The sequence below is a fragment of the Fundulus heteroclitus genome, chromosome 9, assembly GCF_011125445.2.
Source record: "Fundulus heteroclitus isolate FHET01 chromosome 9, MU-UCD_Fhet_4.1, whole genome shotgun sequence".
In the NCBI taxonomy this organism is placed as follows: Eukaryota; Metazoa; Chordata; class Actinopteri; order Cyprinodontiformes; family Fundulidae; genus Fundulus; species Fundulus heteroclitus.
Window position 1 is genome coordinate 19,946,467 of NC_046369.1, and position 24,939 is coordinate 19,971,405.

General features: G+C 43.1%; 1 protein-coding gene across 4 annotated transcripts in view; it reads right to left on the reverse strand.

Annotated features, from left to right (window-relative positions):
* LOC105936837 (unconventional myosin-IXb) overlaps positions 1-24,939 on the reverse strand; it is an 89,456-nt gene that overhangs the window by 10,522 nt on the left and 53,995 nt on the right. For all 4 annotated transcript variants that reach the window (XM_021324219.2, XM_012877839.3, XM_021324225.2 and 1 more), the window contains exons 10-37: positions 23,986-24,075; positions 23,726-23,842; positions 23,509-23,643; positions 22,604-22,725; positions 22,363-22,504; positions 22,076-22,271; positions 20,131-20,206; positions 19,663-19,755; positions 16,741-16,854; positions 14,911-14,950; positions 14,671-14,793; positions 14,500-14,580; positions 14,294-14,404; positions 12,880-13,005; positions 11,557-11,706; positions 11,304-11,464; positions 9,868-10,932; positions 9,658-9,757; positions 8,198-8,316; positions 6,761-6,876; positions 4,853-5,046; positions 3,634-3,741; positions 3,381-3,551; positions 3,260-3,301; positions 3,045-3,156; positions 2,879-2,952; positions 1,117-1,309; positions 882-1,010 (exon numbers count right to left, since the gene is read on the reverse strand). In XM_021324219.2, coding sequence (XP_021179894.2) covers positions 882-1,010; positions 1,117-1,309; positions 2,879-2,952; positions 3,045-3,156; positions 3,260-3,301; positions 3,381-3,551; positions 3,634-3,741; positions 4,853-5,046; positions 6,761-6,876; positions 8,198-8,316; positions 9,658-9,757; positions 9,868-10,932; positions 11,304-11,464; positions 11,557-11,706; positions 12,880-13,005; positions 14,294-14,404; positions 14,500-14,580; positions 14,671-14,793; positions 14,911-14,950; positions 16,741-16,854; positions 19,663-19,755; positions 20,131-20,206; positions 22,076-22,271; positions 22,363-22,504; positions 22,604-22,725; positions 23,509-23,643; positions 23,726-23,842; positions 23,986-24,075 — 4,300 coding nt within the window. The remainder of the gene's footprint in view (positions 1-881; positions 1,011-1,116; positions 1,310-2,878; positions 2,953-3,044; positions 3,157-3,259; positions 3,302-3,380; positions 3,552-3,633; positions 3,742-4,852; positions 5,047-6,760; positions 6,877-8,197; positions 8,317-9,657; positions 9,758-9,867; positions 10,933-11,303; positions 11,465-11,556; positions 11,707-12,879; positions 13,006-14,293; positions 14,405-14,499; positions 14,581-14,670; positions 14,794-14,910; positions 14,951-16,740; positions 16,855-19,662; positions 19,756-20,130; positions 20,207-22,075; positions 22,272-22,362; positions 22,505-22,603; positions 22,726-23,508; positions 23,644-23,725; positions 23,843-23,985; positions 24,076-24,939) is intronic.

Here is a 24,939-nt window from a genome sequence, read left to right on the forward strand (position 1 = left end):
GGATTTCTGTGAGGGGGCTGTGATTCAACGTCATGTCACGCAAAGGGTTGTGGGATACCTTAAGGGTTCTTTGCACCGGTAAGGGACGTTGCAGGGAGGGAGCACACAGGCTTCTTCTCCCACCTCCTTCCTTACTGACTTCATTTATGCCGACAGCTGACGCACTTCTGCTTCGGTTAAAGAGTCCTTACTCTATAAGGGTATTGAGCCAGGGACTAAAATCAGATGTTGAAGGAAACCAGGCAGGGTATTTACTTTCCTGAAGCCGGATTCCCCACCTCTGCCTTCCAGCATGAGCGAGAGATGCCACGAACACTGCATAAAGAGAACTAAAAATATGTAAAATGTTCTTGAAATTAATGTATTTGCCCTTGATTTGAGCAGGTAAATAACATTATTTGCCAATGGAATGAGTATTTTTACCACTAAAATAACATAATTAGATATATTGCACTTGAAATAAAATGATAGAGATGAATTGTTCCTATTTTAAGTGCAAAAATCTTATTCCATTGGTAAATAGTCCTATTTATCTGCTCAAATCAAGGAAAAAAATTATTATTATCAGGTCTATTTTTGCAGTGAAGTATATCACTACAGCTACCCTTATAAAGCAGCTGGTAGCAATGGATTTTATTTAGGGGCATTAGACTACAAGGGCTTAAATAAAAATGCACGCCACACTTTTAATATTTTACTTTTGAAACAATGTATATTATTTTTTTCCCTCCACCTCAGAAACGAGGCAAAGATTTTCAGGTTGGTCTGAAACATAACATTCAGATGACATCCATTGGAGGGTTTCCGGGTTGCAACGTGAAACACGTGAAAAGGTTCAAGTAGCATGAAAGAAACTCCTACGCTGGCAGATCTCCACTCACCCACTGCATGCAGGAAGTCGTTGTAATGTGCGAAGGTCATGAGTGGGTCTGGTAGCTCCCTCAGCCACTGCTTCACCAGGCCCGTCACCGTGTGGATCGGATACTCCTCAAGGTTGACCAAGTGAGGGTCTAAGCACACGAGAAGCAGAGTTAGCGCTTTATTTCTCTCTGCGACCCGTCCTGATCCTGAAAGGAGCCGACTGAGCGTGATCGTGATCGGAGGAGGGCGTCTGACCTGTCTCCAGCCGCTGGTGCAGCTCCCTCATGCGGTTGGCGGCGCCCGACTTGCGGTAGATGCCCTCCGTGTAGAGGCCGTGCATCTCCACGTGCTCCAGCAACATCTCCAGCACCATCGGCACGGGGTTCTTATCGCTCACCAGGTGGCAAACGCTCACGCCGAAGTGAAGACCGGAGACCTCCTCGTCATTCTGAGGATCCACAAGCGGGCAGTCAGCGACGTCGCGGCGTCCAGTCGAGGTCACGCAACCGGTGTAGGTACCAGATCGTCTCGGGCGCTACCCGATGACGTCTATATATGGCAACTCAACTCAAACAAACTAGATTATGCCCGCGGTCTCCATTTCAGGGTGCTTGCTCTTTTTCCAAATTAAAATTCCAGACTTTTTTTAAAACTGATATTTTTTTTCCCAAGACCTTAACTTTATGTACTTGTATACTTGTGTGCCTACTGCCTACTTCATTGGTTGAGATTGTACAAACTGTTTATTAGAAATGTTAATTTTTATAGGCTAGTATTCAATGAACAAATGCATTATTCACAGTAAATTATGCTTTTACTGATGAAAACGTTTCAAAACATGAAAATCACAAGCACATGAATTTCACATCAAACAAGTGTTTGATTCCATCAGGCTAATACAGTACGTGACCAGTTAGTAAAATTATAGTTTTATAGCCTACCTTCCTATTTCTCATTTCACAATGCCTTTGAGCAAACTGTAAAATTCTACCATACATTATTAAGACTTTCACACAAAATTCAAGACTTTTCAAGGTCTGGAAAACAGTGTTTCAAAATTCCATACTTATTAAGACTTTCAAGACTTGCGCAAGCACCCTGCATTTGTTACAAATCAATTTTGATTTGTTAATTTACGGTTATTTTCCTGTAAATTAGTCGAGGCATGAAAACTTTTAACATCATTTTGGAATACTTGTGTGTTAGTCTGACAATTTAATCGGTAATTTTGCAGGATCAAAGTTACAACCTTAGAGAAATTTCATTCCTCCAATTTTTTTTTTTTTGTTGTGAAGGGAAACTAAACCATAAACTCATTTAATTTTTTAATAAAAGTCAGCAGCCAAATTTAATTTTATCACGGCATTCATCACTTTAAAATCAATAACGTTTATTCCTCCTTTCTGTACTGATGTTGTTCTTTCTGATCACATGTTTTTTTATTACTCCAGATGAAATTGTGATGAATTTGATTATTTTTTTATTGTGGTATTTGGTACATTTAAGATATATGCTGGATAAATTAGTCAAAAATTCCATTTTTGTTAACAATATTCTTCCAAACATTGAGCCAATTGTCAAATATTTGTTGATTTTTTTTTTTTTTTTTTGTAAATTGGCTTGAATATTTGTTCAAGCTTTTGAGGAAAAAGAAACCGCTAAATTAACTTAATAAAATTGATTCGTTACAAATGCAGACCGCAGGCTCTATGTAGTTTGTTTGAGTGGCGTTGCCATAATGTGACGACATCGGGAGGCGCAGGGACCATGGAGAATTTCTTCGTAAAATTGTCCGTTTACAAACCGCAATCCCGCTCTCGAATAAAACCTACACCCCGCTATAATTACTTTAGTAAGTTGTCCAGACCAATTACAATATTTTGCGCAATTGAGCAAACGTTAAACCAATCATGTATAGTGACGTCATCAGAAGGCGCAGGACCCGAGTCGATCTGGTACCTACAACGGCACGCCTCGCTTAACGCATTTGGGAGCAGCGAAATGAAACCAAGCCTACCTTTTTGGCACAGAAGCTGGAGCAGTTGATGGATATTTTGTTAAGGCACTTCTTGTGGCATACCATTTTGCAGTCTGCGAGAAAAAAAAAGACGATTCAGTAACTATCGGCCGGGGTACGGCGTAGCGATCACACACGGCCGTCTTTTAGTGGTGCCTGTACTCACTGCTGCACATGTAGGCTTTCTCCATGCCCCAGATGTAAGAGCTGCACTGGTCGCACGACTGCACGATGCTGACCTGATAGTTGATGAAGCCGTGGTCCAGCAGCGACTCCATCTAAGAAGAAAAGAAGGGGGCGGATTTTAAAACGGACTGAAATAGTTACGGTACAGGCGTCGCGGGAAGAAAAAAAAGGGAAAAATACAAACTGCAGGCTTACAGCTTTGTCTTTTTTCCTCCTTTTCTTCCTGGCTTTGGGAGGCTGGAGAACAGAAGCAGCTGTGAGAACAATATTTTGTTTTGCTATTTAATCTGACCGGCATCCTGAACGGGAGTTTCACCTTGACGGGCTCGGCCTCCTCCTTCTTCACCTCTCCTCTGATGAACCCGTCCAGCACCGACTGGAACAGGTTGACCACCAGCTGAACGTCTTCCTGCTGCTTGTCGGTGGCCAGGAGGGTCACCTTCTTCTTGAAGCCGGTCATCAGTGCTTTGTAGCCGATGGTGGGATTCTGCGAACGTTTAAGCCGAGGTTCAGGTGGCTGTTTTGACGCCGAATGAGCTGCTTTTTAAGCATCTTTTAACTCTACTTACGGAGAGAGAATACATAGATTTGATTTGCTCTCTGAACTGCATGGTGGCGGTGACAAAGATGGACTCTGTAGGCGACAGCGACTTGCCTCTGGAGCGGAAATCGTTCACCTAAGGAAGCGGCAAAACCCAAACGCACACTTTGTCACTCCGTCCGATTCAACTTTATTTACAGGACTGTCTCAGAAAATTAGAATATTGTGATAAAGTTCTTTATGTTCTGTAATGCAATTAAAAAAAAACATGAAATGTCATACATTCTGGATTCATTACAAATCAACTGAAATATTCGCAAGCCTTTTATTGTTTTAATATCGCTGATTATGGCGTACAGCTGAAGAAAACTCAAAAATCCTCAAATCTCAAAATATTAGAATATTTCCTCAGACCAAGTAAAAAAAAAATTATAACAGCAAAACAAAATCAAACATTTGAAAATGTCCATTAATGCATTCAGTACTTGATAGGGAATCCTTTTGCACAGATTACTGCATCAATGCGGCGTGGCATGGAGGCAATCAGCCTGTGGCATTGCTGAGGTGTTATGGATGCCCAGGATGCTTCAATAGCGGCCTTTAGCTCATTTGCATTGTTGGCTCTGGTGTCTTTCAGCTTCTTCTTCACAATACCCCACAAATTCTCTATGGGGTTCAGGTCAGGGGAATTGGCAGGCCAATCAAGGACAGTAATGCCATGGTCAGTACACCAGTTACTGTGAGAATCTTATGTCGTCTCTTAACCACTACCATACTTGTGATTTAGTTTACTGAACCAAGCTGAGTGTTTTTCAAGGCTCAGGAAACCCTGCAGTGTTTTGAGTTAATTAGACGATTCAAGTGATTAGTTGAATAGCCTACTAGTATACTTTTTCACGATATTCTAATATTTTGAGATAGGATATTTGAGTTTTCTTAAGCTGTAAGCCATAATCAGCGATATTAAAACAATAAAAGGCTTGCGATATTTCAGTTGATTTGTAATGAATCCAGAATGTATGACATTTCATGTTTTTTAATTGCATTACAGAAAATAAAGAACTTTATCACAATATTCTAATTTTCTGAGACAGTCCTGTATATAGCACCGATCTCAAGGCACTTTACAAAGTGGATTGGTCAAAAAAGTTTCCTATCTAAGGAAAGCCAGCAGATTGTAACAGTAAATGTCGGCTAATGAAACAAATCCAACGAGGAGTCACCACCCCCGAAGCTTTTTCACTCACCTGGTTGCCCAGAAACTCGTCGAGGTTTCGCAGCTCGTTGGCGTTCGTTATGACTCGTTCCAGCGAGGCGTCCCATTGCTCCGAAACCCGGGTGGCACGGCTGATCTTGATCGTGGGGTTCCTGCCTAAACCTTTGCCCGTTCGGTCGCCGTGCGGCTGAGCAGCGGGGCGCGCCGAGGGGCCAGAAGGAGGTGCTGTAAGGGTGGAGAGTTGAACAACAACAAAAAGGTAAGACGACTACAATACAGCCTGCGTCGGCCAAGTTACACCAGGGATCTTTGATTGAGATGCAGCACAAAGAACCATTAATAGCTTGGAAATAGTCAGCAGACTATTAAAAGACTTGAGCAGCGTTACGCTAGAATAGAAATGTCAAATAGATGTCAAATAAAGTTGGAAAAAGCAATAAATATCAGAAGACGACTTATTTTTAGGTTTCATGGGTGGACGAGACGATGGGGACCTTTCACGGACCAGATGGATGGGCGTGTGGTTGTTATGAGGAAAAGGCCCAGACCTCCACGTTTGCCTCTTTTCAAGAGCCGTCGTCTCCCCTCCACCGCACTACTAACGGGAATTTCACCTTGATGGTGTCCGTGGAAAAGTCCCATAGACCGACTTGGAGGACTGGTATGGGCTCCTAACATTGCATTTAGAGGTTGTCTCAAAAATCAACTCCAAAATATAAAATAATCTTTTAGAAGGACTCCTGTGTGGCTAACCAGCGAAGACCCTAAATATGAAAGGATAATAACATGACCGTTGGTTCGCTCTGATGAGTGTCTGGTCTAATTATCTCGTCCTTATTCTCGCTAAATAAATAAAAATAAGCAAGTCAGACCGGAGCCTTTTCATTTAGTTGTGTAACAATTCTTCACACAGATATTCTCGTTAGAAGCTAAAATGGCACTTCTCCCTTCTTAAATATTCAGATCTGAAGTTTGACATTTTTAGAGAAAGATTAGCTCAAGATTAGACAAAGGCAATATTTTATGCCAATTTCCAGACTTCTCAGTCTGTTACGACCATTTTAAAACCTAAACAAAAAAAAAACAAATTTATACTACGACAGGCAGTTGTGGAAATAAGGGAAACAAGTAAGGAAGGAAGGGTGCAAAGAAGGACAAAAGGACAAAACCAAGGAAGGTAAGACATAGAGGGAGAGAAATAATGGAGTGGTGAGTGACCGTTCATACTGAGCCCGGTTCTGCCGGAGGTTTTTCTTTCCCGTTAATGGGTGGTTTTTCTTCCCACTGTCGCTTCATGCTTGCTCAGTATGAGGGATTGCAGCAAAGCCATGTACAATGCAGACGACTCTCCCTGTGGCTCTACGCTTCTCCTGGAGTAAATGCTGCTTGTCGGGACTTTGATGCAATCAACTGGTTTCCTTATATAGGACATTTATGACCAATCTGTATAATCTGACCCAATCTGTATAATATGATTGAACTTGACTTTGTAAAGTGCCTTGAGATGACATGTTTCATGATTTGGCGCTATATAAATAAAATTGAATTGAATTGAATTGAATTGAGTGAACAGAGGATGAGAATGAGGGACAGATGGAGTAAGGAAGGACAGAAGGAAAGACATAGGGAAGGAAACAAGGGATGGAAGGTAAGAAACAATAGAGGAAGGTAGAAAGGAAGAGGTGAAGGACGGATAAAAGGCAATGTCAGCAGGACACAAGGGAGAACAGAAAGAAAAAGAGGGATGGACCTAAAAAGAGATGAATGAAGAAAGGACAGAAGGAAAGCCAGAAAGAAAGGAATTAAGCAAGGGCACGAGGGAGCAAGAAAAGACAATACAAGGAATGATGGATGGGCAATAAAATTTCCGATTTGGCACAAACCCTTCAGACAACAGACGCGGAGCAAAGCAGGAAATGGATCTAAAGATCATTTATACCTTCCCCAAGCGTTGACCTGTCATTAAGACCCTGAGGGAACATCAGCTCGCCGTTGTCGGGAGTCTGGGCCTCTTTGTTTCTTTTTTTCAAGATCTTGCTGAAGAAGCCGCCCGACCTGTGGGGCAGGAACAGCACAACATAAACAGTCACCTCCGAAACAAACAAAAAGAGATTTATTAGCAGGATTATCTCGACAGAAAACACTGGAGACCATCAGAGTGAAGGTAGAACGTCCAAACAACTCCTAAAATCAGGGAGGAAACTCTCTGGAGACACGTGTCAGCTCTTCATAGTCATGAGCAATTGACAATGTTTTCTACGATTTATTTACACCATTTTCCAGGGACGAACAGAAAGAGTGCAGCGTTCCCGTTTAGTCCAATTTTAAAGCGTAAATAAAACAAGTTCAATGTGATCTTGATTGAGATATTTCTACTGTGGTCAGAATTTAAAGATGGAACCTGCAAAAACTACATCCATCATCCATGAATAGATGGACGGACAATAGGGCTGAACGATTTTAGAAAATAATCTAATTGCGATTTTTTTTCTTAATATTGCAATTTAGTGCAATTTTCCCCCCAGTTTAATTTATCGTGTTTTTTTTACACATATACAAACAACAAATTAATTTGTTTCCTCGCCGTGCGGATTAGTTGCTAAAAGACCCACAGCATCTAAACTCGGGGCAGAAATTATTGCGTTCTGCCTACAATATATTTCAACCAAAATTGCAATTTTGACTTTTCTTTGCATTAACCACAAGCAACAAAAGTGGCCTCTAAATAAAGATGTTTGTAAACAAGGACTATTCAAAACAAGAACTTTTAATATTTCTATTGATCAGAATATTATTCAAGAGAACAGCTTTTAGTTGATTTGGACATCAATCCTTGTTGAACATAAAGTGTAACCAACAAGCAAGTTTATGTATTAAACTGATTGACCTGTACTTAATGCTATGTATGATTATATAAACTCTAAAACAAGTAATAAAGTTAGATTATCTCACTGCTGCAACCGTCTTCCCTTCCATGTGGAGGCAAACCCACTTTAAACATTTTACCGACACCTAATGGAAGCGTCTGATTCCCTAATTGTTACATAGCCAAATATTGCAGACCTCTGCGATTTGGAAATTGCGTTTTTTAAAATCGCGATTATATTGAAAATGCGATTAATTGTTCAGCCCTAACGGACAAGCGGACAAATTACCTGATAGATGGATACACCATTGATAAAATACGACTGTGGATATAATCTCAAATAAACAAACTGCTAATAGGGGTTGAGTGATCACTAGTAATTATTTTAGCTTAATTTAAATGTACAATTTTCCTTCAATTAAAAGCGAAAAAGTACGCAGTCTCAGCAGAAAGTGTGGGGTTCCCCTGTTCAGACGGTGCGTCTTTGTTTCGCCACACGTGGACGCCCACCTGTCTGGCGTGGTTGCGTTGGGCTGCGTTGACTCGGGGTGCCCGGCACCCTCCTGGTGTCTCTTCCTGAAGGAGCTGGATCTGGAGGCGTCGCCTTGGCCTTCTTGTGACGCGGTCATCTGCAGAGTGACAAAGCCGGAGAAGACTCTTAAAAACAACTCGTGTCCAGAATGGAAACCACCAACAAGTCCCCCTCTGAAGCCAAACCAGGTCTTTTTTTTTATAGATCTAGTTTTATTTATTGTCACGGTGCATGATAAGCATCTACATTTTGTTAACAGGGTTCCCACACCTTGTTGAAGATCAAATTCAAGGACCTTTCAATGACTTCCCAGGACCAATTTCCTCAAATTCAAGGACCACACGTGGCGGCATTTACCTACTGTGACCGCTGAATAGGTTATCATATTTTAATACAATGCAAATTCAATAAAAGACTAAAACGGCATAGAAGTTGTTGGGTCAGAAGCAATGCAAGAAAGTGGACTTAATTTATAGCCTACATTGATATTGATCATATTCATAGCCTACATTTATATCCACAGTACATGGCTATGCCATACTACATTACATATAAGATGTACATTAGCCTACCGTTTCATGGAATTTTATGGAAAAAAGTGCAGCATTGAGATGTTCAGAATTATATCAATTTGTTTCACTTACTTTCATCTTTGATTAAGCTAGTTTTTGACTTTGACTCTAAAAAGTCGCTAAATATAGCGACAAAGTCGCTGAGTTGGCAACACTGCGTGAATGTAACCTATTGGACGCACATAGGCCTAAACCGTAGCTTACCAACTAACGAAGAAGAGCGAACGTACTTTTTCAAATTAAAAGTCTGCGGAATCAACATGATTTTAAAAGATTGTGTGGTAGAACTTTCAACCCCACAAAAAAATTCAAGGACTTTCAAGGACAAGGTGTTTTTTTGGCTGTTTTCAAGAACTTTCAAGGGCCTTGAATTTATTTTTTCAGATTCACAAACTTTCAAGGATTTCAAGAACCCGTGGGAACCCTGTGTTAAAGAAAATATATTTCCAGCTGGGCCACAGACCAACCTTTAAGCTTTTGAGCACAACCTTATTCGGCATAATTTGAACATCGTAGAGAAGATAAGGAAAAAAAACAAAAAAACAAATTTATTTATTAATATAGCAAAGCAAAAATTACTAATGCCAAATTAGTTCTTTGACAGATGAACAACGATTTAAGCTCAATATACCACGCTTTTCCGAATTCAGCTGTGGGTTTCAAGGCTTTTTTTTCGGTCACCTGAACCAGAACTTTCCATAACCGGGTCCAGTTTACAAACCCTTACTGACTAAAAGGATAAAGGAAACCATCGCAATATAGATTAACAAAACTCATATTCTCTAAGATGATGGCACAACAATAAAAAAAATGATTCCCATACTTAAAATTTCTACTTTTTAAAATAAACAGGCTGGTTAAAGTACCTCTCTTACTGCCACGGGCCAGGCGTCTCTCACAGAAACCGCCCAGGCTCCTTCAGAACCAGGAGACAAGCTGTCGACGGACGACTGGGACGCTTCTCTCCTGCAGGGACATGATGCACACATGTGAAACCAAGAGACAGCCGGGCATCAGTGTTAAAGAGAAGGAGGTTGACGGAGGAGTGCACGGCCTGGTGTTAATAGTCAACTCACAGCGGGGGTTTCCTTTTACTCTCCTCCGGGTTGTGACGTGGAGGAGACCTGGGGACCTCGGCGCTCTCCCCGTAGCTCCTCCTTCCCTTCCACTTCTCCGGCTTCTCCTTCACGGCTCCGACGCGGCGCTGCAGATTCACGGCCCCGCCGCCTTCCCCTAAGCCGTTGCGGTCCTGGGCGGAGGAGTCGGCGGGCTGCAGGGGCAGCGTGGACGGACGGGCCGGACCGGAGGAGGGAGGAGAGGCTTTTCCCTCCTTCTTCCCCCCTTTCTCCTCCTTCATCTTCCAGGCCACGAAGGTGTACTGGTCCAGCTCCTTGCTGTCCGAGCGCTCCTTCAGCTTGGAGGCCTCCTGGTTTCGGCTCTTGGCCGGGGAGGCCGGGTCTTGACTCGTGGGTGTGGCGGCTGACGAGGAGGCGGCGGACGAGGCGGCTCGCTCAGACACTCTCTGACTGTGCTCCAGGCCTCTTCGTCTCCTCTGCTCCCTCTTCTCCAGGTTCCTGGTTGAGGGGACGGTTTTATTGAGGCCAGACTGTGGCCTCTTTAGTTCAGCATGTGGAGATGTTGCGGAGGCAACGCCGGACTTGTTGTCCTCCTGAGGTGGGGATTTGGCTGTAAGTGCATTTGGGGGGGCCTCACCTGAGGGCAGACCAGGTTCCTCCTCCTCCTCCTCCTCATTTAGCTGGGGTCCAGCCTCAGCCTCTGTACCAAAAGGCTCCAAGTCCTCCGCCTCCTCATCCTTCCCCTGCTGCCCCTCCGGCGCATTTTCATCCAGCATCTCTTCCGTGACCAACTCAATATCTGGGTCCTCTCTCGTCTGAGGCTCCGCCGCCAGCCGTTGCTCCTCGGCCTCCATTTTTTCCCGTTCTTCCTGGGTTTTTCTCGCCGCTGCTTCCTCCTCTGCCTTTCTCTGCACCTCTTCTTCTATTCTCAGTTTCTCTTCCTCTTCTGCTTTTCTCCGAGCCTCTTCCTCCTCTTCCCTCCTCCTCTTTTCTTCTTCTTCTTCTTCTCTCTTCCTGGCCTCGGCTTCCTCCTCTTTCTTTCTAACCTCACGGATGGACTGACACCTGAAATAGACGGAAAGATTCGGACAGATGTCCTTTAAAACTGGCCTCCCAACACGTTTGTCGTGTAAAAATGATAAATTTCGAGGACGAAATGTATCCTTTTAAACATTTAAAAATATAAATGCTGACATTCACTTTGAATTATGAGCAAACGTTTCCACATTTGGTTTTCTTGACACAGGCAACCTGCGTTTTCCATAGGAAGGAAACGTAGGATGATGAAAGGAAGGGCACAAGAAAGGTAGGAAGTGAGTGAGGGAGGAATGAAGGAAAGTAAGCCAAGTATTTTTCTATACTTCCACACCTGGAAAATACTTAAAACTCCATGCTTTGTAATTAAGGGGCACTTTGCTGTGTTTTTTATTTTTTACCTCCTGCGTGCCGAGTGTCCTCTGACCAGAGCTTGTATTTTTGTTGCTCCCTGTCTCTGTCGGTGGTACTCAGATCTCTGTCTGTGTCCTCTCCACACAGCTTGGATCACAGTAGCTGCCCTTTGCCGCCGCTCCTCCCTGCAGTACCTACGCCACGAAGCCTGGCACACAGGACAGGGTACCACAGTCGTAATTTAAATGGGAAACGAAGCAACAAGTAAGTAATACCTAAAGCGCTGCACACATGGGTTACCTGGATCAAGATGGCGGCACTCCTCATGTTTAGATACTCGCTCCTCTGCAGGCGAGCTCTGGCCCAGCGCTGAAGGAAGATGATCTTCTGCATCACGTCTTTGTGCAGCGTGTCCTGCAGCTGCTGTCGCTCCAGCTCCTTTAGGAAGATCTGTCCCGAGAACAAGGAAGGTTAGGTGGGAATGTTTGATGCCGATAAAAAAAATAATAAATCTTCAAGCCTAACTTTTTAGGGACAAGAGTAAAAATGGACATATAAAACTAAAAGTCTAAATCAAAACACAACATATTTAGTTGCAAAGATGCTCTGATATGATCTGCCTTATCTATAAAAACAACTATTATTTTGAGCAAAAACTAAATAATAACATATTAATCTAAACATTGCACCAGGTATAGGTCAATTCATAACTTTCTAAATGTTTTTCCTACTTTTTTTTGCCAGATTTTGTGCTGTGATTAAACCATAAATGTACGACGGAGTTTTAGGGCCACACATGAGGAGAAAAAATATTTTTGCCATGACGAGATTAAACTCGACAGGGCGACATTAAACTCGCCATTTCGAGAATAAAGTTGATATATCGTGGCGACTTTAATCTCGACATTCCAAAGTTTGGAGAAAAGAGCAACCGTGCTCCACAGCTGCAGTCTCTGCGTACAATCATCACTGGAAGCGGTGGCCTACCAATAACGTAACGTCTTTCCCTAGTGATGCTTACCCGGGTTCACAGTTCTGAATTTGAGATTCTCGAAATGTTAAGTTTAATGTCGACATGGCAAAAAAAAAAAAAAATTCCCTTCATGTGTGGCCCTAATACTCCGTCGTATAAATGACTACTCCTGATGGGATATAACCTTTTTTTTTGAGTCACATAACCTCAAGTGTCTATATTTCTAACAGAACTTAATTTAGGTTGATGTCTTTGAATAATTATTATTGCTAAAAAGCTTAAGGCCAAAGCCTTTTGAGGGCATCTGCTGGGTTTAATACAGTGTTTAGCCGGGAACAGAAGCTCACGCTGTATCATTCTACGAAATCATTTAATAACATATTTTCAAAAGAGTTCAATTTAGCAGGTGTGAGTCACTGTTTCTCTCTACAAACGGCGCTAAGTATTCCTCAAGGGGGGCTGTTTGTCATGCGCCTCGTAGCTGCAGGAGATCATGATTTATGAACATCATGCTTACTATACATGTAAAGCTGTACGAATAGCGCCTGCGTTTAGACGAAAGAGGGCCTGTAGGTTTCTGAGCTGGTAGTGACTTGACTCTACCAAACACATGTCATAAATTATTCCCCTTTATTGAAACATGTTGGTACCTTAGTCTTGCCGATCTGGTATGTGGTTGGGTCGAAGCCCATTTTCTTCCCCAGCAGCTCTGCGATGGCTTCTTTGGAGGCGGAGAACTTCTTCGGCAGCAGAACCCTGAAATGCTCGATAAACTCCTAGAGGAACCACACACAACACATTAGATCCTTTTTTGCAAATAAAGATCAGATCATTTTACACAGTATTTCAGTACATGTATTTTTGTGCTGTATGGGGGCTTGAATGGGTGCTGTTACAATCGCACTGCATTGTGGGAACACTGGGCATCGGGAAACGTCTCCTATTTGTTTACGCAGCCTTCATTCACAACCTTGTCTTTATTTTCTGTTCTTTTGTTCTAAAAAAAAAAAAAAGGTTATAAAAACATGGTGCACACCTGCTGTGACATTAACGGCCTCACTGGTTCACGCCATCGCTTTGGGGAAAAGAACGCTGGATTGAGACTTTCAGTTTACCAACATGGAATCAAAGGTCGGATCTCTCAACTATGAGGCCGTGAGATGACCAAACCTCACAAAAGAGACCATATCCCGTTACGTGTGTGTGTTCATGGTATATTCAGGCTGGTAAGTTTGAATCGAAGCTTGAAACTGTGTTTTACACGGAGCCTCTAGAAGACTGCTGGCACTAGCCGAGCCAACGGAGAAGGCAGCAAACAAAGTAGACAGGAGAGTCTCCATTTCCTCCACAAACAGGAGATTAATTTAGACATTAGATATTTGGAGATTATCGGTGGTATTTTATTATAACTCATAAAATAATTAAGACGAAAAATTCGGAGATCCTGGACCCACCCCAAGTCGCTTTGTCCATGAGAACCTTAAAGACGTAACATGCCTGAATTCTCCACTGACGAGACAGAGAGAAGGCTGGGCTTCTGAGAATAGTGGTGGATGTAAATCCTTTGTCCATTTATCACGCTCATATGGATCAATCCCACCAATCCTACAGATTTTATCGAGATGGCCAACCTTTAGAACAGAGTCTAAGCTGGCCTCAGTACAATCCACCGCCTTTCTCGTTAGTCAGTTTTCCAACCACTTTGCGTCTCCATCTCTCACAGCACGACATCCGAATCAGCAACGTGAACATAAGCCATCGCCCCGGAAAAATTACAATCGCATCCCACAATGCACTGCATAATCAATGTGCCCTTTTGAGCCCCATTAGGTACAAAACATTGTGACAAGCGTTACATGTTAGTTTTCATTGATTCGTGCCTTTAGACTAAATTGTTTCACTGATCTGCGAAAGACTGGCCACCTGTCCAGGGTTTACCCCGCCTCTCGCTCATTGACAGCTGGAGATAGGCACCAGCACCCCTCGTGACCCCAATAGGGATAAGCATGTTGGAAAATGGATGGATGGATGTCTCACTGATGGGGACGAGCAGATCTGTCTTACCTGGAACGTATACTTGGCCGGGTAGCCGGACCTTCGGATGCGAACAGTTTCCAGCATCCCTGTGTAATGCAGCTGCTGAAGCACCAGCGCCTCGTCCAGGCACATCTCCTTCTGCTCACAAGCAACAAACGATTACATCAAAAAGCAGAGCCGGGGCGACAGCGTCACGCCTCGGGAGAAAACGATCCTGCGTTTTGCGAACCTACCTTCTCAGCATTGGAGCGGATGCAGCGGATGAAGAAAGGCTCGGCTTTGTTCAGAGTTTCTAAGAGTTTGTTCAGAGAGTTCTGGGGAAAACAAATGACAAGGAGTTTGGCCTCTTTTGCCGTAGATTTAAGAAAACACGTGCGTGCGCCGACACGGCAGCAGTGATTAACCTGGAACTGAGCGCTGATGCTGGGCGGCTTCTTCTTCTTGTGCAGGTGGAGCAGAGACTTCGTAGTGCGATCGTGCAGCGTCAGACTCACGATGAACTTCAGAGAGTGCGAATCCAGCAAATTCTGCAGAGTCCAACAAAAAAACAGCAACAGCCGATTGGCATTGCGGTAATAAATGTTAATAACCCCAACTTTTAAATGACAAGGTACAGCATGAGGGCTAAATGTACTCAGGTATACCTTGGGGATGACCTGCTTCTGCTTAACACTCTTGGTTTTCCTGTGAACAGAGGAGAAAGAAGACGCGGCGTGAGCTCGGAGATAAAGTCCCCGAGGTTTAGAGACGGGACAGACAAGCAGATGGAGGTTAGTAAGGCCGGGTGACGTCTTCATGCACGGTCAGTGAGAGTGGGAATGAAGGCTTCGCTCCTAGATGGGATGAATGACAAAGATGTTTGACGGTGACAGAGGAAGAAGGTCAAAGCTGAAGAAGCTTGCTACAACGAGATGGACTATGACTCTAAATCAGCCCACACAAGGACAGACACGCTCTCCAGGTTTCAGCGCCACGTAAAACACCCTCTGAACTTGAGCGTTTTATTGGGATATTATGTGACAGAGCAACACAACGTGGGGCATAACTGTGAGATGTGCAAGGAGAGGGAAACATCTTTACAAATAAAAAAAGCTTTAAAGTTTAGCATCTGTTTGCATTCACCTCCACTTCTATCTGATGCACCAAACTAAATGCCACTATAATTAATGTCCTTCAGAAATGTCCTACTTAGTAGCTGCAGAAATCCAAAGTCTGGCAGGACAACTTTTAGTTGTACACATGACAAATCTGGGCTTTATGTAATAGAGGTGTTGTAAGTTTGCCATAAACCTGCGTAGGGGACACAGCAAACATGCTGAAGAAGGTGCTCTGGGAAGCTGGGACCAAAAACTGAACCTCAAATTGAGCTTCATGCTGAAGGGATTCTGTACTTCTGTGGGAATGGGGTGGCCAGTCAGACCTGATAGGGGGAATCGTGAAGGGAGACCTGTTAGAGGCTCCCGAAGCCATGTGACTAGGGTGGATGCTCACCTTCCAGCACCTTTAGCAACCCTAAACACCTCGAATGGTTTGGATGAAAGCGTTTTTCATGTTTTAGAAACGGCCTAGTCGAAGCCCAGACCTAAACGAAACGGAGAATCTGTGGTAGGACTCAAAACTGGTGCTCACGGTTTCAACACAACCAATCCGGGTGAGTTTAAGCTGATTTACAACGAGGGACGGACAAAAAAAAGCCTCGTCCGTCTCCAGGTGTATACACTGCAAAAAGGGAGCTAAAAAAAAGAAAAATGTCTTGAAATTAGTTTATTTTTCCTTGATTAGAGCAGGTAAATAAGACTATTTGCCAATAGAATGAGATTTTTGCACTTAAAACAGGAACAATTCATCTCTAAAATAACACAATTAGACACCCTGCACTTGAAATAAGACGATAGAGATGAATTGTTCCTATTTTAAGTGCAAAAATCTTATTCCATTGGCAAATAGTCTTATTTACCTGCTCTAATCAAGGAAAAATACAAAGATTTCAAGAAAATTTCACTTACTTTTAGTTCTGTTTTTGCAGTGTAAACAGCTGGCGTGCTCACAGCCCCAAACGCACGGCGCCACTTTGAGCCGATCTCCTGTTCTTTTCTTTCGACTGGATTATAAAATGTTGAGCGCTGCAAATGCGACAAAAGGTTCAAGCGGTGTAAATTATCGTTACGCTCCGTGCTGAAACGCTTTCGTTGGCCTCCGTGCTGCAGTGAAAGCCTTCCCTGCGTTTTTGAGCTCGGTCCTCAAGAAAAAGAAAAAAAAAAAACAGCTTTTCAAACTGGCAGACTCGAAGAAGAGCTAACCCTACGAAGCGTGACTGACACAGAAGCAGCAGCGCGTTTCAGGACACCTCGGCGTTCTGCTACAGATGTTAGAGCGGCTGACAACGTGAGTGGGGAGCGTGTTCTGTCCCGAGCCAAACCGGGAGCGGACCGATCTGGAGAAGAGCCGATGCCGGGCTCTGTCTGCAGACTCACTGGAGGACGTGACGTGGGAAGCGGAGGCGACCCCAGGATTGCAACAGCTTGCGAGGGTCCTCTCCGTCCAGCTGCAAGTTCTTTATGGAGCTGATGATCTCTGAATGCATTTCTCTGATCGCACACCAGACACACACACATACACACCAAGGGAGGGGAAAAAAAACAGCAGGAAAGGAGGAGAAGGGAGCGGGGAGAGGAAAACAGGGGGAGAAACAACAGAAAAGATGGACAGAAAGAGAGAATAAAAGGAAAAGACAGTAGGAAAGAAACACCACTGTTAGGACACCTCCAATGGAAACATACCAAAAACGGTTACCCAAGACAAAAAAAAACACACAGCAAGGTGGAGGTGGGAGCACACGGTGGTTCACACGCTGCTCATCTGTGAAGCAGAATACGTTCTCCCGCCAACCAGGAAACCACAAGACACACTAGACCGCCCAACCATGCTGTAATGTCCTTTATAGGAGCAGAGAGACCCGCACACAGACACAAACAGCAATGTTCACACACACGCACACATATATAAATATATATATACACACACACAGACATATTTGTTGGCACGCCTGCTAAAAGATGTGTAAAAAGCCTTAGAATTAGGTTATGTTTCGTCGCAGTAGCATAACCTCATAATGAAATATGTGGAAAAAAATCCAACCTTTAATTTGAGCACATTTATTCAGCGAGTACCAAAAATGGCTGAAAATTAAGGCACTAACTCTCTAGATGTCGGCACCTGTTACAATCCCTTTAAAATAAATTTAACTACGTTACTTATAGTTTAAATTTGTAGGAACTTCCGAGACGTTTTGTTTCCCCTGGGGTATAAAAATAGTCCGAGGCAGAGACTTTTTGCAGAAAGTTAAGACTCTGAGCTGCTGAAGCCACATAATGGACACTGTAATTTACTGAAATTTACTGCATTTTATCGTGATTTTCCAAGCTGTATGCAAACGAAATTTCGTTCTGTACGCGCTCTGTGCATGCAGGATGATAAATAAAGTTGTCTAAGTCTTTTTCATTAAGCTAGAAGACGATGCCACACAGAAATTGTTCGCCAGAGATAAAAACCTACTCTCCTCCGTGGCCAGAATGTCCGCAGGTGTATATCCAACAGAAAACCAGAGGGCAACTAAATTTGAAATGTGCTCACCCGCTACTACCATCTAATGTAGAACAGATTACTAGATCAATGTGTGCTTTTGTTTCTCTTGTTGTGTCTCTGCTCTGTCTTCTGTAACCCCCAGTCGGTCAAGGCAGATGACCGTTCATACTAAGCCCGGTTCTGGTGGAGGTTTTCCTTCCCGTTAATGGAGAGTTTTTCTTCCCACTGTCGCTTCATGCTTGCTCAGTATGAGGGATTGCAGCAAAGCCATGTACAATGCAGACGACTCTCCCTGTGGCTCTACGCTTCCCCAGGAGTGAATGCTGCTTGTCAAGACTTTGATGCAATCAACTGGTTTCCTTATATAGGACATTTTTGACCAATCTGTATAATCTGACCCAATCTGTATAATATTATTGAACTTGATTTTGTAAAGTGCCTTGAGATGACATGTTTCATGATTTGGCGCTATATAAATAAAATTTAACTGAATTGAATTGCTTCAACAGGACACTAGTTACATAAAGTGAGATTATCATCATTAAACCGCACACAGTAACTGCATTTAATTGTATATTTGAACGTATTGATATTCATTGATGCTCTTTTTCAAGAAACTACCCGTAGAGAAAACAGCAAAAATAAAAAAATCCTGACAATGCTGGCAGTTTTTTTTTTGTAGGGGGTTTCAGACATCATTAATTGGGATTCCTCGTTAGCAATATAAACCAAATTCTCTTTATCAAAAACTTTTTCACGATAACAATGAAATGATTCGATAAAGCCACCCGACTCAGTGGAACAAAGTAACGACAGCAAAGATCCAAAAACATCTGTTTTATCAACGTGGCATTTCCCCCTCGCCCTTCCAGTGAACAAATGTGCTCAAGTTAAATGTTGGATTATGTGCTAGAGCGCTGAAAGATGGATTAATTTAATGTTTTTTTACACATCTGTGTATCCCTGTCACTGTGGGGTGGGGTTAACATGCGGAGCTGAGCTGATGACCGGCGCTGTTTGCTGGCCGTCTGTTTCCATGCGGTGGCCGTCACTGTTTTGTTGTTACGGGCGGTGATGAGCGGTCCCTTAACCTGCGGCTGGTGAGGTTAATACGGAGACTCTTCCCGCGTCCCAAAGACAGTCCATGCAGTGCTTTTCTCAGTCTGACCACGAACACAGAGGTCAGGCAGGGAAGGAAAGAGCCCTGCGTGTTTAATTCTCCCTTAATTTAATAAATCCAAAGCTGGTGTTGGCGGTTTGGTCTGCTTCTGAGAAAGCTCTCACAGTCGTGTTTGCGTACTTGGCCAGGCATCTCTGCGCGCGTGTTTGACGGACTGTGTGCTTTTAGGGCTTCACGGCTAAAAGGACGTAATCTGAGTGGGTGCTCGGTGAAAGCCTGAGCAAACACTTCTCTGTGCTCTGCAGCCGCAATAACAAACGTGCAAATGATACGATTTGAGGAGGGATTTCGGAAAGTACAATAAATAGATAAATAGGGAAGGAGACTAGATTTGGGGAAGACTGGAAATGTAAGTGAAATTTTGAAGCTTTATACAGCTGAACTGAACTTCCTCAATCTGTAGGGTTTCAAAATTTAAAGGAGCAGAAATGTTTAAATATTTTGGAGAGAGAGAAAAAAAAACCTGCCGTTTCTTTAAAAACAAACATTAGACCAAGTTAGACTTAAACATAGCTTAATGAGAGCAAACTCAGAAGGCAGAACAAACCCCCCCCAAAAAAACCCACAGCTAATTCCTTCCTGCTTGGCCTCCTGTCCTCATTCTTCTCTGCTTTCCACCAAATTCACTTACTTCTTGTTCTCAAAGCTAGCAAAGATGTCTTCGAAGGCCTCTAGAGGGCGCTCCTCTGAGTGATCAAAGTAGAAATCGAGCATAGAGGCTCGTCTGTGGAGGGAAGAGGAAGAGCAGAGAACCGCAAACACCGGGGTCACCAAGAGGTGGGCAGGATAAACTGAGATGAGCTGGAGGAAGATTTCCAAATGTCCCCCCCCCCATCATCTCATTCAGCACTACAGGATTAAAGTGGAGGCCCGTAAAACAACAGGTCAAACATTTCCACGTAGCATGAGAAGTGAACATTTCGTTTATGTGACATAATCTCATTGGAACAAACAAAAAAAAGAAGTTCTTAACCACAAAGAGCAAAACCACCGTGTCAGTAGGCCCCACAACACACAGAGTCACTCTGGAAAGAACAAAGTCAGTCAGAAGCACAACGTGAGAACAAATGGCTTCCCACAGTCCATGCGCCTTACTCACTTGTACATTCTTTCTATCGGGGCGTTGGAGCGCTGGAGCTCTCCTAGAGGCGTTCTGGACGCTGGACGGACAACACCTACAAAAAAAAATAAATAAAAATAATCAGATCAAACGGCAGTGAGCAACAATAAACCGGTGTCACTGGAAGCCGGTTTGCTGCTCGCCATTTTGAGCCAGTCTAATAGGTTAGACTGGTTGCGCTGCTTTCGAACACATCAAAGGAATCGCAAAATGTGCAGGAGGATTGAGAATTTCAGAGAAAATCTCAGACGTTTTGTGGGCAGCCTTTACTTTTCAGGCTGACCTTAAAGCTAATTACAGAGCGGGACATCTGCTGTGTGCTGAAGCTGCGGTGCAAACGCATCTGCATGACATTAGCGTTTCCATCTTTCTACATGAGGGAAAAAAACAACAGAAATTATTCTTAAAGGGATAGTTTTTGAATGGGGGTTTGTTAAAGTGAGGTTCTGTCGAGTCATCAACAATAATGGGTCCCCTAACCTGTAATAGAAAATGTCATATTGTTGTCGGTTTACAGGATTGTGGCGCTGCAAGGAAGCTAGGAAGCTCAAGCTAACTCACGTTTTGGCTGATTTTAACATTTTAAAGCAACTCAAATTGAAAATGCTCACACATGAATTCCTTTTCTCATTTCTTATCTCTGGAAAACAGAAATATTTCATTGAACTTAACCTAAAAATGTTTTAGTCTTTACGTAAAGGAAAAGGCCTCCTTATCCTCTAACAGCTCCCCTAACGCTCCTTGATGCAGTCGTTTTACTCTCTGCCAGTCCTTGGTGGATTCACGGTGCATCTTGGGTCATGAAACGGGGTTCGGTTCTGTTTCGGGTTTAGTTAGGATTTTTCTCTAATGTTTCTGTGGTGAGCTGGCCAGGTGCTGATGCTGCAAAGCATCCCAAAACCATGATGCTTCACAGCATGAGGTGCCTTTCCTAGAATGCGGTATTTGGTTTATTTCAAAGTTGTCCCCAGTTCTGGTGTCCAAATAATTCAATTTTGGGCTAATCTGCTTCATCAAAAGGGACCTTCTTGCACATCTTGCAACAACAAAGCTAAACTTGAACAATCTCTGACTGTACAGGCATGCAGCTTTATATCAGCACGAGCTGAACATCTCTAGGAGACATTTTAGCTTTTTTGCAGACTTCTTTTAGCATTTTGCGTTCTGCTTTCAGGAGCAACTTAGTTGGATGAACAGACTTGGAGATGTTGGCAGTAAATTATTTTCTGGTCAGTGGAAGTTGGAATAAATGCGCCAGGAAATAGCATTTTTTTTATATATATTTTACAGACAATTGTGATAAGTCCTTTTTTCCTGTTTATTTATATTACTTTAATATTTCAGGATTGGTACAATCAATATTAAATATCCGTATGTCCAAAGTTGTTCGAAAATAAATCACACAGGCTGTCACTGGAGGTCCTAATGTGTGACTTTCTGCATACCTAGAAACAGAACCAAACACGGAGAAGCAGCATTTAGTTCCTATGCTCCACTTATCTGGAACAAACTTCCAGAAAACTGTAAAAGTGCTGAAAGCCTGATTAAAAACACATTTGTTTAAAATTGCCTTTGACTGTTCTAGTTAAACTGTTTTTAATGTTCTTTTTTTTCTACATTCTATTCCTACTTGCTTTTATTCTGTTTTATTTTCCTATATTTTAATCATGTAAAGCACTTTGCATTGTCTCTGTACTGAATTGTGCTATATAAATAAATTTGCCTTGCTAATTCACCTTTCTTTAAGATGCATCTTTTCTACATTTTGTGAAACAGCGTCAAAGACGGTAGATTTCAGAATTTCTCCAAGTCTCACATTTGGTCGGGAATTAACCCGGCAAACTCCCGACACAACCCCATATAAAAAAATAAAAAATAAAAAAGCTGAACTATCCCTTTAATGACGGATGAGAGGAAGGTCTACCTGCTGTCTTGGCAGCCCAGGAGCGACCCGCCTCGTTGAAAGCAGCGAGGCCCCTGATGGTGGCCCTCAGGATGCCCCACCGAAACATGGCCACCGGGTCCATGCCGATGAGCTGCCGCACGAAAGCTCGGTCGCTGCTCCGCAACAGCGCCACGATGTCTGGACGCATGTGGTCCGTGTTCTTCTCCCGGAAGTCCTGGTGAGGTCACAGATATCGAGGACGTCACGAGCCGAAACAGCTGGCGTCTGAATCTGGATAAAGCGGCGGCCGTGATGTGAAAGCGTACCTTGATGTGATATTTGACCTTCCCTGCGAAGTGCTGAATGACGAAGGCGGGTTCCATGACCGGCGTGGGTATGAAGTACTTGTTCCCATGGTGCTGCTGCTTGAATTTGGCCAACAAGGTCTTATCTGTGGCGTGTGGAAAGCTGGAAGACAGGCGCAGGGAGAGGAGAAGAGGTGAGAGGCGGAATAACCACTCCATCCAAACGTTGCCTTGTGACACGTGAGGCTCCGGCTGCTCTTACTTGCTCTCCTCGTCCAGGAGGTACAGCAGGCCTGTGGGCTTCTTGCTGATGAGATGGATGCAGCCCACGTTGTCTGTGTAGTCGATGTTGTGCCAGGTGATGCCCTCTGAGTTGTACTCATCCTGAACGAGGCAGGAAAGACCATCTGGGTCAACCCGTGTCTAATGTTTTCTAAAAAAGCCTCGAAACACTAAGCAAACATGCCACGACAAATTTTTTTTTTTCTTCCCCTTTCCATTCACCAAACTGTGTTTTTGCGGAGCTAAAATTAACTTGTTGCTATGAGAACGCCACTATAATAAACCTGCTCCACCGTGACGAACTAGGGCTGGACGATAATTCAATAACAATATATATCGATCAATAGACGTGTGGCGCGACTAGTGCAGAGAATCAGTGCAAAATGAGCTGCAGTCTGTGTCCTTACACGCCACAACCTCAGACCTTAGCCCTGCATCAGCCTCTCAATTATGAAACCTGAGGAGTAACTAGTGTACTATTCCCACCTAAATAGGCTATTTTATTTATTTATTTGGTATATTTATTTTGGTCATTTTACTGGTCACTTTAGTTTCTTCTTTGTCAGTATTTAATAACATAACCCAGGTCTCTTAAGTTATTTTACTTTTAAAAAAATTCTGTTATGGTTAAAAAAGTTGGTTAAATAAAGATTTAATTGGAATTCTGTGTTTGTGCTTTTTTTTATTAAAATTAAATCATTTAGCAATATCATAAAATGTCCAGGCAGAGCGGCACATAAAATATGTTTTTTAATATTTTCAATAATTATCGATATCGATCAATATGCATTTTTTTTTTTTTATCGATAAGCTTTTTTTCTATATCGTCCAGCCCTATGACGACCAATCCCTCGTTAGAAGGCGTGAGGAGTCGGTACCACTCACCTGCTCCAGGTTAAAAATGTGATTGTTAAAGTAATACTGCAGCTGCTCGTTGGCGTAGTTGATGCAGAACTGCTCAAAGCTGTTGGTCTGAAAGTCCTCGAAGCCAAAGATGTCCAGGACCCCAATGGACAAGAACTGGGGAGGCAACGTTAAAGCATCAGTCATCACTTGTAGCTGCGTGGGTAAGCTGGTGTAACTCGATTGGTTATTTTCTTACGGGCACAGATTCCTCCATGTCTTTCTTGTTGAGCAGCGCGTGGTTGATGCGCAGCACTATCCAGTCAAACAAGGCGCCGTACAGAGACTTGGCCATGGAGTCTCTGGCTGTGATCGCCTGAAAGCAGAAACAACGCACTTCGTCTGACCTTTATCAGACTTTAATGGGGGTGAGAGAAACCGGTTTGCCTCGAGCGTTTCAGCGGCAAAGAGGAAGATGGAGGGAGTTAGCCGGATCGCTCTTAATTGGCTGACGTCTACCTCAGAGTGGCTGTAGGGGAGGATCAGCTTGTCGTTGACCGTCACCGTTTTCCTCTTGGTCAACGCCTCGACCAGCAGCTCCTCTTTGACCTGAGAGGGACACACGGATAGAATAAAGGTGACTTACAAACACGGGGGTCACGCTAATTTAAAGAAAATGTGTCATTTGTCACAATTTATCCAGACGCTGATGTAACAAAGGATTTCAAATGGGGATTTTTGGTCTGGGGTTCCTGTTGTTTTCAAGAATTCCAGCAATCAGTTCAACTTTTCCTTTTTCTTTCACAGTTCTCAACCAACTCAAACGGATACTAGTGTTGTAGGACTCGAGTCCGAGACATTAGCTAAATTTAGAGACTCGTGACTTGACTTGGACTTGAGCACTGATGACTCGAACTTGGACTCGGACTCCTACATTCAGATCATTCTGACTCGGAAATTGAGAAAAAGACTCGACTTTTTTTTATATCATTAGGCTATAATTTTAATATGTCATTAGAATGTTATTTGGTGTATGATTTTAATATCTAAATTATTAGTGCAATGTGGTGGAGTGTGGATTATTATTTTTTTTTTTGTTTAAAAACATGTAGGCTATGCTTACTTTAGTGCGGAACTTGGACTTGACTCGGATCAATAGTGACTTGACTCGGATGAGTAGTGGACTTGACTCGGACTCGATTCGGATTTTTTTTAATGACTTGGACTTGACTCGGACTTGAACACTGGAGACTCAAACCTGGACTCGGACTCGAGGCATATTGACTTGACTACAACACTGCCGTATACCGTCAGAGATCGTTCTGCCACTTACAACACTTTATTTTTATTACCACCTCTGGGAACTCCTTCAAAACAGTCGGAAACCCATTTCAGGTGACTACAGCAGTAATCAAAACAACGAGGGGGTGTTTAGAAAAAGCTAAACTATACAAGAGGTTTTGAGTTATTTCA